The sequence below is a fragment of the Malania oleifera genome, chromosome 3 (genome assembly GCF_029873635.1).
Source record: "Malania oleifera isolate guangnan ecotype guangnan chromosome 3, ASM2987363v1, whole genome shotgun sequence".
In the NCBI taxonomy this organism is placed as follows: Eukaryota; Viridiplantae; Streptophyta; class Magnoliopsida; order Santalales; family Ximeniaceae; genus Malania; species Malania oleifera.
Genome location: NC_080419.1, coordinates 28,600,016 through 28,614,749, shown reverse-complemented (window position 1 = coordinate 28,614,749; position 14,734 = coordinate 28,600,016). Strand labels below are relative to the sequence as shown.

General features: G+C 36.8%; 1 protein-coding gene across 1 annotated transcript in view; it reads left to right on the top strand.

Moving 5' to 3' along the window:
* The window catches only part of LOC131150327 (uncharacterized), a 50,888-nt gene that overhangs the window by 17,570 nt on the left and 18,584 nt on the right, over positions 1–14,734 (top strand). Inside the window, exon 15 of the mRNA XM_058100966.1 lies at positions 7,401–7,471. Coding sequence (XP_057956949.1) covers positions 7,401–7,471 — 71 coding nt within the window. The remainder of the gene's footprint in view (positions 1–7,400; positions 7,472–14,734) is intronic.

The window sequence follows — 14,734 nt, the reverse complement described above, 5'->3', positions numbered from 1 at the left end:
GTCTTCATTCTTCTACTGAACTGCTCTGCTGCTCTAAGCCCTCTTATGTTCTCCCGCCACCCCCGCCCCTAAAAATATCTTTTCCTTTTTTTTAATGTTATTTGGAAACTGAGCTGTTTTTTTTTTTTTTTTTTTCCAGAAGCATTTTTTTTATTGGAATTTCTGCTTCTGTTATCTGGAATTTCTGGAATCTCAGTCAGACCTGCACTACTGCTGCTTTTACATTTTTTTTTTCCCTGCTGCTATTTCTGCTTCTGTTTTGTGGGACTTATGGCATGAACGAATGCATATTATTGAAAATTTTTGTTATTGTATTCATTTATGTTCTAGTATTGAATATTTTGATATTTTAATTTCAAACACTAATGCTAATGTGTTTACAATCAAGGATCTATTATATAGGGCATTTTACAGACAATGTTGCCTCCCGCTTAGGCTCCATGTACCCTCTGCTCCTCATGCATGTTGTGCCTTTGATTACTATGGAAGGATCAGCTACGTCCTGGTAGATTTGTAAAGATCAGTGGGTTGCTACTGGTACGAGCTAGAATAGTGGCCTATTTTAGAATGAAAACCAAGTAGATGGCTTGAACCTAGAGTTAATAAAACCAAGTATGAAAAATGGAAAATTTATAGGATTTATACAACATCCGATTGAATTTTGGAATTGCCTAGGTGATAACAGAATTATATGGTTAATTATGATTTATTTAACACGTATAACAGCTAAGAAAATTCAAGAGGAATGGAGGTAAACCACTTTAATATATAGAAAAATAAAGGGGATATTCAGAATTGCTATAACTATTGAGGAATTAGACTTATACAATGAAACTTTGGGAAAGGGTAATTGAACAAAGAAATGTGGGCCAAGTAAAATAGAAGTCTTTATATCATTCATGATGTTGCTCTCATGAAATATACCCTGCTCATTTGCATTGGTTGCACTTTGGATTGAATAGATGATGTCAGTGCAGTTGCGCAAATGTTCGATTTATCCTAGATCTAAAGTTGGGCAAAGTAGGGAAGAATCTATATTTGTTCATTCTTGAATAAAATCAAAATTGCAATATATGGATGATTGATTCATACAACAAAGGTGTGGAAAGTTTTTGGAGTTAGGATTTGGGTGGAAAGAACTCCGTCTGTGATGCTTTAATGTCCTAATTTTTTTCACACACGGCCGATCCCAAGCCTAGGTAAAGGAGGAGGGTTGCATTAGGTAGCTGACAGCCAGCATAAAATTTGTCAGATCAATATGATATGAATCCTTACCGAATATTTGCTGGGGCGTCTCCTACGAGCGACGCATTGCACTTGTACCACCTGGGTGTAGCGAAAAGTGAGCGAGGGTGAGCTAGGTCGTCGCCCCAAAGTGACACACTGTGTTGGTGCCCGGGTACAGTGTCAAATATGCAAGGATTCCCGCATCATTCTGGACGTGGGCAAGTAAAGAAGCTAGTTCATCAAACTAGGATTAGATTAGCAACTTGGAATTTAGGGACACTACGGGTATAAGCATGGAAATTGTGGACACAATGGTAAGAAAAATTAATATAATTTGCCTTCAAGAAACTAAGTGGGTGGGGGAGAAAGCTAGAGAAATTGATAAATTAGGATTTAAACTTTTGTACACTGGAAAAGAAAAACATGAGAATGGGAATAAGAATTATTGTAGACAAAAATTTAAAAGATAGCGTTGTTGATGTAAACAGAGTAGGGGATAAAATTATAAAAATCAAGATGGTATTAGGCCAAGAGATAATAAATATCATTAGTGCTTGTTCTTCTTAAGTAGGGTTAGCAGAAAATCTTAAGAGACAATTTTGGGAAGATATGGATGGTATTATACAAGGCATACCAGGGGTTGAGAAAATATTCTTAGGAGGAGATCTGAATGGACACGTTGGAAGGGATAATAAAGGTTATGAGAGGATACATAGAGGATATGGATATGGAGACAAAAATGAGCCTGAGGAGATAATCTTAGACTTTGCTATGTCATATGATTTTATTATAATGAATACTTTCTTAAGAAGAGGGAAGAACGCTTAATAACCTTTAAAAGTGGACAAAAAAGAAGTCAAATAGCTTGTTTTTTTTAACTAGGAGGGTGGATTGTTTATCATGCAAGGATTGTAAAGTTATTCCAGGTGAAAAGCCTAACCACACAACATAGAGTCTTAGTGTTAGATATATGTATTAAAAAATGGAAGAAAAAGGATAAAATAAGCCAATGTGAAAGAACTAGGTGGTGGAACCTAAAGGGAGAAAATATAAGAAAATTTAAAGATAAAGTGGTCGAAGATGGGGATTGGACTATAGAGGATGTGGTTGATACTAATACTCTTTGGAGTAGATTGTGTAGTTCTATTAAAAAGATAGCAAAAGTGATTTTAGGTGAATCAAGGGGAAGATTCTCGAATAGTAAAGAGAGTTGGTGGTGGGATAAAGATGTCCAAAAAGCCGTAAAGATAAAAAGAATTTGGTATAAAACGTGGATAACTTTGAAAAGTGTAAAGAGACGAGAAAATATGCAAAAAAGACCGTTAGTGAAGCTAAATACAGATCATTTAATAGTTTGTATGATAGATTAGATACAAAAGGGGAAAAAGATATTTAAACTTGCTAAAGCTAAAGAAAGGAAGAGTAAGGACTTAGGAAATGTAAAATGCATAAAAAGTGAGGATGATATTGTCTTGGTTAAGGACGAAGACATAAAAGAAAGATAATGAAGTTACTTTAGTACGTTGTTTAATGAAAATCAAATAGAAGACTTAAACTTAGATTTGACAAATGAGGAGAAGACTAAAAATATGAGATTTATTCACAAAATTAGAGTTAATGAAGTTAAGTTTGTGCTAAAAAAATGAAAAATGGAAAAGCTATAGGACTGGATAATATCCCAATTGAAGTTTGGAAATGCTTAGGTGGTATCACAATTATGTGGTTAACTAATTTATTTAACACAATTATAAAACCTAAGAAAATGCTAGATGAATGGAGGAAAAACACTTTAATACCTATATACAAAAATAAAGGAGATATTCAAAATTGTAATAACTATCATGGAATTAAACTTATGAGTCATACGATGAAACTGTGGGAAAGGGTAGTTGAACAAAGATTAAGGTTAGAAACAAAGGTCTCAGAAAATCAATTGGTTTTATGCCTGGGAGATCTACTGCATAAGCTATACATATTTTAAGAAGATTAATGGAAAAGTTTAGGGAAAAGAAGAGGTACTGGCATCTGGTATTTATTGACTTATAGAAAGCATATGATAGGGTACCCAGGGAAGTTCTATGGTGGGTTTTAGAAAAAAAGGGTGTATGTAGTAGGTATGCTGATGTCATTGAGGATATGTACGATGGAGTAATGACTAGTGTAAGGATTATAGATGGAGAAACTAGAGAATTTCCAATCTCCATAGGTATACATCAAGGATCTGCTTTGTGCCCTTATCTTTTTGCTTTAGTGATGGACCAACTGACTAAGAGCATTCAAAATGAGGTTCCATCGTGTTTGTTATTTGCAGATGATATTGTATTGATTAATGAAACTAGGGGTAGAGTAGAGGCTAAATTAGAATTATGGAGAGAAGCTTTGGAATCTAGAGGCTTTAGGATAAGTAAAGATAAGACAGAATATATGAAATGTAATTTTAGTAATGGTAGGAGGAATATTGGAGATAAAGTTAAACTTGATGACGAAGAAATAAATAAATAGCACTTATAGATTTCGATACCTTGGATTTATTATGCAAGCTGAAGGAGAAATTGAAGATGATGTAGTGCATAGAGTTAAAGAAGGTTGGGTAAAATTGAGAAGTGCTTCAAGTGTGCTTTGTGATTGTAGAATACCCTTAAAATTGAAAGGGAAGTTTTATAGGACGGCTATAAGACTAGATATGCTATATGGATCAGAATGTTGGGTGATGAAGAAACAATATATCTAAATAGTAAAGGTTGCATAGATGAGATTGCTTTGATGATGAGTGGCATAACACTGAAAGATAAATTAAGGAATGAACATATTCGTGGTAAGTTAGGTGTAGCTCCTATAGAAGATAAGATAAGGGAGGGACAACTCAGATGGTTTGGACACTACAACGTAGGCCACATAGTGCACTAGTGAAGAAGAGTGAGTTAGTTACTGTTTTGGGGGGGGGGGGGAGGGAGTAGAAAGGGTAGGGTAGACCTAAAATAACTTGAAATGAGATAGTAAGTATTTAATAGCCCTGAATTTGTCAAAAGAAATGGTCCATGATTGCATAAATTGGCGGAAAATGATTCATATAGCCGACCCCACCTAGTGGGACTTAAGGCTTGGTTTTGTTGTTTGTCTTTGTTGTTGTTGATTTGGGTGGAAAGAGGAGATATTTGGTTTCTGTTCATTTCTTTGAAGGTGATGGGTTGCCAAGCTTTGAAAATGAGTTTTGTTAGTCGACTAGGGGTCTTCATCATGAGGTTGGTGGCAAAGATGTAGTTGTTGAGCGAGCTTGTTGTTCTTGCAGGCAGATGGTGGCGGTAGTAAAGAATGTTGGTGGTGATTGATGTAAACATAGCAATATGCTGTGGATTCACGGTGTGGTTGCAGGGAAAGGGAATTTGTTTGCACAGTGTCGTAGCGAGTTGAATTTAAAGGATCCTGGGCATTCAGAACTGTAAGCCATTGAGAAACAATGATTCCTACAGTCAAGACAGTTAGGGCTGCATCTGGGGCCGAGAAGGTGGAAGAGGAGGCCAAGGTTTCTCTTGGGAGGGGAAATAATGATGATTGGGCTGAGGAGCTTGCTGATTGTTTTGGACGTGGGCTGCTTATTTGATAAAGGAGTCCCTTTATTATCTAAGCTGGGCCAGATTCTTAACAGGCCAATAGTGTGAATGAGTTGGACTTGAAACACATGCTAGAAAGAATGGAGGGCTCTTTCTCTTCCAAGTTGAGACACTCTCTTGAACAGGTCAATTGTCCAAATGTTATTGATAAAGCCCAGGAGGCAGGTTTTATAGCCTAAGGCTATGGCCCTTGTTCTAATAAGGGTCAGGGGGGATTCTTTTAGCTGGGGGTTTATGCAGGGGAGAGGTCCAAGAAGATGCTTATGGCAAGAATCAAGGCTTAAGGGATAAGAGCGAGCAGGGCTGTTTAGCTGATGGTAATGGGCTTAGAAGGGAGCCTTTTGTTGAAGATTTGTGCCCCCCTGGATGGGTTTTTTTTTTTTTGGGGGGGGGGGGGGGGGGGGGGGTTGTTAGGGCCAGACTCATTTGGAGGTAAGAATAGGGAGAGTCTAAGCTATTTTTTGCATCAAACAGTGAATATTTTTGGGAAATTACAAGATGATGGATGCGAGACTGCTGTGGCTTCAAACGTGTACAAGCGCTGCAAGGAAGTAGGTGAAAGGTAAGAAAAATTAGTTTGTTAGCAATTGTAAGGCTTCAAACTTGCAGGGAGGCAAATTTTGAAAGTAGATGATGCTGGAAATATTGTGTTGAGAAATATCAGAACTGCACTAAGTGTGACAAAGATAATGGAGGAAATAATTTTTACAAAGGAGAAAAAAATGGTAGATATCTTTTTTTGATCAGCAAAGGGAGAATTTATTAATGAGGGAAAAAGGTATCAAGCAGATGCCACCCAAATACAATGGAGAAAATGAAAACGGTGTCAAGAATACCTTGGAAACGGATAGTGAGTTGCATTTGACCACTCTGATGCACTGGGGAATATTTCTTATATGCCTTTTTCCTCTACTTGAAGGTTTGGGGGATGTATCAAATTTGAGGAGGGGGGATTGGGTGAGAGACTTCTGTGTTAATATTCAGTGTGGGGATGGGATGTTACCTACTCCTGTGGAGAAGATCAGTGAGCAAGATGTTGCTTCTCAAAATCTTTTGGATGGTGTGGTGGGATTTTCTGCGGCTGTTCCTTGAGGGAAGGATGTTTGGTTCGATGGAGCCAAAAGAAAAATGAATAAAGGTCAGCTTGGAATTAACATGGTTAATGGAGCTGTATCAGTTAAGAAGATTAATGGAAAAATTTAGGGAAAAAAAGAGGGACTTGCACATGGTTTTTTTATTGACCTAGAGAAAGCTTATAAAGGTTAATTTCAAGTATCGAAGTTCTATGATGGTTCCCAAAAAAAAAAAAGGGAAGTATGTAGTAGGTGTATGGATGTCATTAGGGATACTTACAATAGGGGAATGGTTAGTGTTAGGACTTAGGTCTATAGGTGGAGAGTTTTGGGAATTTCCAGTCAAAATAGGTGAAAATATCAAGGAAAAGGTTTGCTTTGAGCACTATTTTTTTTGCACTATTGATGGATGAATTTATTAGTAGTATCCAAAAAGAGGTTCATGATGTATATTATTTGTAGATAATATTTTCTTGATTGATGAAACTGGACATGCATTATAATCTAAATTAGAATTATGGAGAGAAGCTTTAGAATCTATAGATTTTAAGATAAGTAGAAATAAAACAAAATATAAGAAATGCAATTTTAGTCATGGTAGGAGGAATATTGAAGAAAATATCAAACTTGAAGATCTATAAATTAATAGCATTAGTAGATTTCGATCAGGTCTATTGTGCAAGTTAAAGGAGAAATTGAATAAGGTAATATATAAAGTTAGATCAAGTTGGTTCAATTGTAGAATACCTTCATAATTAATAAAAAAAGTTCTATAGGATAAGATCGACAATGCTATATGGATGAAAATGTTGGGAAATTAAGAAACAACATATCCAAAAAGTATAAGTTGCCGAAATGAGACTGCTAGGATGGATGAGTGGTATAACTTTGAAGATAAATTAAGGAATGATCACATTCATGGTAAGTTAGGCACAGCATGAGTAGAAGATAAGGTAGGGGCATGTGAGATGGTTTGGACATTTGCAAAGTAGGCCCAAATAATGCACCAGTGAGAGGAGTAAGCTTAGTTAATGTTAGTTGCAGTAGGAGAGGGAGGGATAAACCAATAATTTGGAATGAGATTGTGAGTGAGGATTTAACAACCCTACTTTTTTCAGAGACAATGACCCAAGGTTAAGATTGGCGGAAAATGAATTAGCCATCTTGCCTAAGTGGGGATTAAGCCATGGTTGTTGTTGTTTTTGCTGTACGGTGTGGGGCTTGCTTCTCCCTCTATTTGTTTTTGATTTGGGATGAAAATTTTAGTTTATTTTACAACTTTATATAATATATTATTCTTTATGCATTTTTGACTGTCCGTGAATCTGACGCTATTCCTGATATTCATGTTTGAGATTGGAAGTTGGGCCATGGCAGAGGTTCTCTATACTTTTCTCGGCTGAGAGGCAATTTGCTCTCTGTCTGCATTCTTGCTAGCAATTCGGCCTAAGTTTTGTACTTCTATTCCAACATTGTTTTCTACTTGCAGATTGCAGAATATGTGTTTGGAATGCCGTTGATGGTAACCTGGTACATTCGTTGACTGGTCATAGTGAATCTGTAAGTCAAAAAAAATATCTGATTGACTACTGTTATATTTTAAAAAATTTCTCAAGTTTGCATGGTAGAGTAGAAATGACTTGCATTGTATGGTCCCAAATTGCGAATTAGGGGTGGGGGGTGGGGTTGTGGTTGGCAAGCAAGCCATTGGGTCCACTTATAAAGTTTTATTATTAATAATAATATATATGTGTGTATATATATAGTTAATGAATCTGTAAATAAATTATATGATGGTCCTGAAAATCTTAAATTTACTCTATGAAGACACCAAGGTGGGTAGCTTGTGTAAAATAATTTTATGGTGGTTTCAAAGCTTTTAGTATTATCTGTATGCTAGTAGGAGGGCACATGGTCAGGTTGATACAATGGTACTTAGATGATATATATATCTTTATTTCTATTGGCAAAAAAGGAATGCTTACTCTGCCCATGTGGGATTACTTTCCTTTTGATTCTTAAGGTTGTACGAGCAACTTTAAGCCAAAAAAAAAAAAAAGTTAATTACACATGGTTTGACATGCGAAGGCTTAATGTGGTAGAACTGTAACCAATAATAATTGTTGATGGTTATCTTAGTCATTTAGCATTGTTAGTGTGTGAGTGTTATGTTAACAAGTGGGAGTTACTAAGGGTATTATGATCATTGGCATGTACTTTGACATATATTATAAATAGAGGGAGAGACCTATCGTTGTGATTATGTCTTCCATTTTACCCAATTGTTCAACATGGTGTCAGAGCATGATTCTGAGACCTAAACCCTAATTGTCACAGCCACCATCAAAATTGAAGCCCTAAAACCCAAACTCCGCTGCATGTCTGCCATCGTAGAAGTATTTCTAGCAACAGTATATTCCTAAAAAGCAGCCTGCAGCTGCTGGAAGCCAGAGCTGTTGCCGGAAAATTCCTGGGCAACACTGCCACTTCAGGACACAAAATCCACTATAGATTTTGCGAAAACAACATCCTAATCACTCACAGACATTGCCGATCTCTCTCCCACTATCCCATCTCCAGAAGCTTGCCCATGCGCCCTCATGCGCCGGTCGAAGACTACCGGGGCCGACCCGACGCTCCAGCGCAAGAAGCCAGTTTCAGGCATGTTTCTGGCTTGAATTCTTCCAGCAGTGCTCGAATCCCTCTATAAACATATTATTAATGTTTTTTGTGATGTTTTTTGTCCAAAGATTTCACCTTTTTTAGTTGCTCATTTATGACATCCAAGGAATAGTTGTTTGATGCTTCTTGAACCTGTTTGTCAATGTTTATTGAGTTTATTGGGCCTTAAAGAGTGGTATTCGCTGTGTTTTTTGATTTGTATGTTGTCAGCTTGTGGTTTGCATAGGTGGTCGAAGGTTGTGTATGTTGGGATCAAATTGGTGAATTCGAAAAAGATGTCTGCTGTGTATTTTTGATCTGCTGCTCTATCGAGGTTGTATGTGTGTTGGGACGGAGTTCTTAAATCCCAAAAGTGTGTCTCCCTTGTCAGTTACTTGTTTGAGTGAACGACATACTTTAGTTGTCTCAGAGGAGGAAGTATTCAAGGTTCCTGCAGTACCAAGCACCCCAGCAAGCATCTTATCACATTGCATTTTTTGCTCAGAAAAGTAACCATGCTGCTTGTATGTCATCTGATATCTCTCCCACTAGCTCTTGGATTATCGACTCTGCTGCTACTGACCATATGACTGGTGTCACCAAATTCATTTCTACTTTCCAGTATTCTACAAATCTGCCTCAAGTTACCCGTGCTGATGGGTCCACTATTGCTGCTAAGGGAATAGGAACAGTAAATCCTACTCCCTCTATCTCTTTTTCTTCTGTTCTCTGCATTCCTAAATCTCCCTTTAATATTATGTCTGTTAGTAAAATCAGTCATTAAACTGCTCTATAACCTTCTTTCCCGAGTTTGTTCTTATTTAGGATTTGAAGACGAGGAAGACGATTGGCTCAAGACGTGAGATTGGTGGACTTTACTACTTTGAGTTGCTCTCTTCTCCTATTGCCTGTAGTACTGCTGCCACACCACATCAAATCCATGGTTGCCTTGGTTATCCATCATTGGACAAGTTAAACTAGCTAGTTCCTACTCTGAGTTCCGTGTCTAACCTCAATTGTAAGCCTTGTCAATTAGGAAAGCATCATTGTCTTCCCTTTGCCTCGAGTCAATAAAAGAGTAATTAGTTCTTCTGTGTTAGTCCATTTCGATGTTTGGTATCCTAGTTGCATCACGTAAAAGGTGGGGTTTCGATACTCTGTTACTTTTGTCGATGACTATTCCAAAAAGACTTGATTGTATTTAATGAAAGATCGGTCTGAGTTGTTTAATATTTTTGGTGCCTTTTATTCTCAAATAAGGACTCAATTTGATATGCTAGTCCGAATGCATTGTAGTGATAATGCCAAGGAGTACTTCAGTACTCAATTCGCTACCTATATGACAAACGCTAGCATGTTCCATCAGTCATCTTGTGCCCACACTTCTCAACAAAATGGAGTTGTGGGGCGAAAAAACAGACATATTCTTGAAGCAGCTTGAACCCTTTTGTATCAAATGAATATCCAAGTGATGCTGTGCTTCGCTTGCTCTCTCATCAATAAAATGCCATCTTATGTCTTTGGTGGTAAAATACCATATTCAATTATCTTCCCTAAGGCTCCTTTGTTCTCCCTTTCTCGTATATTTGGATGTATGTCCTTTGTTCATTATTTAAATCCAAGAAGGGATAAGTTGGATCCTCGTGCTATCAAATGTATTTTTCTGGGTTATTCCTATACTCAAAAAAGGATAACGATGTTATAGCCCCATTTTACATCCATTTTGTCTCTGTTGATGTCACCTTTTTTGAGTCTACACCGTACTATTCCGATTCCTTGTTTTCTGTTGACCTCGATGAATCCCTTCCTTTGCCTATTCTTGATTCTAACTTACTTCCTTCATTCAGTCTTCCTACATGGCTACATCTTCATCTAGTTTGAGTCCTTCTCATCGCTTGGATAGTTATAATTTGCAAGTTTTCACATGGCGAATCAAGGTAGGAGAGCCTCCTCCATCTTCCATTTCTATGCCTCTAGTTCCCTCATTAGAAACTCATTAGATGATCCTCTTACCCGAGTGGTTGATCCTCCTATTTCTATTTGAAAAGGTAAACGCATTTGTTTCCAACTTCCAATCTCTAATTTTGTTTCTTATAATTTCTTGTCACCCTTATACTACTATTTTGTCAGTACCCTATCTTTTGTTGCTCTTCCCAAGTCTTTCTGAAGCCCTGTCCCATTTTGGGTGGAGGAATACAATGGTAGAAGAGATGCATGCTCTATAGGATAATGATACTTGGGAATTGGTATGTCTTCCTCTTGATAAGATTGTGGTTGGTTGTTGTTGGGTGTACACTATGAAGATTAATCTAGATGGTTCCTTGGCTCGATTGAAGGCCACCCTTGTTGATAAGGGATATACTTAGGTGTATGGCTTGGACCATTCAGACATATTCTCCCCTATATTCAAACTTGGCTTAGTATTTTTGTTTGTCTTCCTAGCCACCACCTATCATTGGCCTCTACACCAGTTAGACGTGAAGAATGCATTCCTACATGTTGATCTTGAGAAGGAGGTCTATATGGAGCAACCACCTGGGTTTGTTACTTAGGGGGAGTCGAGCTTAGTGTGTCGACTCAAGAAGTCACTATATGGTTCAAAATAGTCTTCGAGGGCATGGTTTGGTCACTTTAGTCTTGCAGTCCTTGAGTTTAGCCTTCAACGATGTGAAGTTGATCATTTTGTATTTTATCGTCATACTCTATCCGGAAGGATTCTACTTATTGTGTATGTGGATGTTATTGTGATTATTGGTGATGATGATCATATTTAGAGCCTAAAGCATTTCTTGCAGACTCCCAGTAAAACGCAGCATGTTCGAATTCTGATAAGTTTCAAACAAAGGATTTGGGACCATTGAAGTACTTTTTGGGTGTAGAAGTTTTGAGATGGGAAATAGTGCATTTTGTATTCTTCAGAGAGTTATCTCATACCGGAACCATCTTGTCACGAAGGAGGTATGTTCTTGATCTTTTAGATGGGATTGGACTGTTGGGATCCAAACCCGTTGATACACCTATGGATCCTAACAGTAAGCTAGTGCCAAATATGAGTGATTTGTTGCTCAACCTAGGATGATATTGGAGAGTTGTTGGAAACCTGAATTATCTCATGGTCACTCGACCGGATATATCTTTTGCAACAAGTGTTGTGAGTCAGTTTTTTGATTCTCCGAGAACAAGTCATTGGATGCAGTAATTCGCATCTTGATGTATCTCAATGGTGCACTTAGGAGAGGTCTCTTATATCAGGATTGAGGTCGCACTTGCATTCAAGGATATACTAATGTAGATTGGGCCAGGTCAGCTTTCTTATAGAAGATCCATGACTGGGTGTTGTATCTTTGTTGGTGGAAATTTGGTTTCTTGGAGGAGTAAGAAACGAATTGTGGTGGCCAGGTCAAGTGTTGGGTCAGAGTATAGGCCATGGCTTACACTACATTTGAACTTGGTTGGCTAAATAAAATGTCGGAAGGACTGGGTTTTCCACATTCTCAGTCTATGGAGCTGATCTGTGACAATCAAGTTGCCATTCATATTGCCTCCAACCTATTCTCCCATGAGCGGGCAAAACACATTGAAGTTAATTACCACTTTTTTTGGAAGAAACCTGTGCAGAAGCCTATTACCACCATTCATGTAAAGTCTGATTTGCAGCTTGCTGATTTATTTACTGAAGCCTTGTGGGATGCTTGTGTTAAATTCATTTATGACAAGCTAGGACCTTATGATATATGTGCTCCAGCTTGAAGGGGAGTGTTGGTGGTTATTTTAATCATTTAGCATTGTCAGTGTGTGAGTGTTATGTTAACAAGTGAGAGTTAGTAAGGGTATTATTGTCATTGGTATGTACTTTGACATATATATTATAAATAGAGGGAGAGACCTATCATTGTGATTGGGTCTTCCATTTTACCCAATTATTCAACAATAATCTAGGTAAATAATGTGTTAAAGAAATCAAGCAAAAAATGAGCAGAAAACTCGATAAACAAATCAAGTAGTATTTATGTAGCTTGAATTCTAATATAGTTTGGCATTCCTGACTTAATTTTTTGAGTTATTATCAATTTAAAAGGAAAAATGAATTTTCTAGAAGGGAAAAATGTTTTTCTGATACCATGAAAATAAAAGCAGCGAAATTTTTCAGAACTAATAATGAAACTAAATTTAGTGTTTTTATGGGGAAAATCTCAACAAAGTTAAAGGTCTTGGATAGTTAATCTGAAGAAGCAAAATTGTCAGTTAATCAGAAGATAATCATTTTATTTGTTCTTAGATAACAGTGCTTCTCTCTCTCTCTCTCTCTCTCTCTCTCTTTTCAATGTAGAAAAGGTAAGCAATAAATAATATCAAGTACATGGTTTTTGATCAATCAGCTTTATGTTGAGGACATATGTAATCTCACCACCTTGGCACGCAGTTTCAGGATTTCCTCATCCTTCGAGCACCTTCAACTTAAATTAATTAATCCTGCAGACTAATGTATCAATTGATCTTCTTTGCAAATGCCTGAACCCTTATTCTTAGGTTGCTTTCCCTTGTGGTGTTTACAAAATTTTTTATCTTCCAACTTTTGAGGTGACTCAGGAGAGGTGCATGAAGGTAATCTTAAGGAATTCTTTTGGCATTGGGTGCACACTGTGTTCCTTTGCTTGGGCTGTCCCTGTAATACGTCAACAAATTAAGAAATGGAAAGAATTGAAATTACCTTAAAGTTTAATTATTGGTCCAGGATTTATTGTCCAACTAAGATCAGGGTTAACAATTGATAGAAAATATATGTGAAAAATATTATAATAAATGCAAAAATTATAGGTAAAAAATTCTAGAAAATACAATAAAGTTGGATAGATGCATGCATAAAGTTAAAATAAAAATGCAAAACAACATATAATAAGGTTGCTGAAAATCTACACTACACCTGCACATTTCAGTGTCCTTCCCTACATTGTATTTTCTCTCCTCTTTCTTACTATGTTTCATTTGCAAATTAAAAAAATATTTCAATATTTGATCAGAAATCACACACATGAAGGGTTTAGGAAATTATACATGCTATAGATGAGCATGCTGACTAATCATCTATATCTACAAATATTAGTCATAATAATCGTAGTTTTGACTCTTGGGGAAACAGGTGCCTCTTATGTAAAAAGAGTTCCAGCAGAAGAAGAATAATAAGAACTTATGAACCCTAATTAACACAAAAAACACAATGGGCACAATGAGCTGCCACCTTTTGTAATTGTTGTTTATTTGAATTTTTCAATTTAAAAAATATGAAAACACAATAACCAAACTAAGGCAGTTCATCAGCAACAGCGTATAACAAATTATTAAAAAATATATAGAAATAAAAACAGAAACTATAAGAATAACTGGTAGACTGGCAGTTTTTATTTATTTATTTCCCCGGGTTAGCAAAAGAAGAAATTCATTAATAGATTAAGAATATACAACTAGGTGAATAAGACATCTCCTTAACAAAATCTGGGACAAAAAAATGACAAGAAAGAAAAGGGAAACAAACAAAAAATTCCAGCTCACAAAGTCACAATATCAAGCCAAAAAATATCTCCAATCACGATGAATATCCAAAAAAAGCTCATTTTCTTAAAATTGCCTTAATCAACACTCCAAAGAGGTGCCACGTAATGTATCTTCTCCCGAATTAGTAAAAAAGTCAACTTCTTCCCTGAAAAAATACTCATTATGTTCCAACCATAGCCCCCACATCACTGAAAAGAAAGCACATTTCCTGCGCTGCCCCTGTCCATTCTACTTCCAAAACAGACAAATGAAACTACCAAAAATCCTCCACCATCTCTGGACACACTCAACACTCTCCTAAAAATGTCAAATAACTTATTCTGCACCCTCTAGGCAAAATCACACTGCATAAAATGGAGATTTTGAATAGTTAAAACAAAGGATGAACATCTGGAGGTTGCCTCTCTACATCAATTTCCTACCTTGAAACAAGTTATTGGTGGTGATTCTATTAAGTGCAACCAACTAGATAAAAGCCTTGATTTTTCGGTGACTTTGGCCTTCCAAATAAAATTGTAGAGAGGAAAAGAAGAGTCTGAACCAGTCAAAAATTCATGAAAGGATATGTAAGAATGCACCCTTGAAGGATACTAGGACCAGGAATGACCA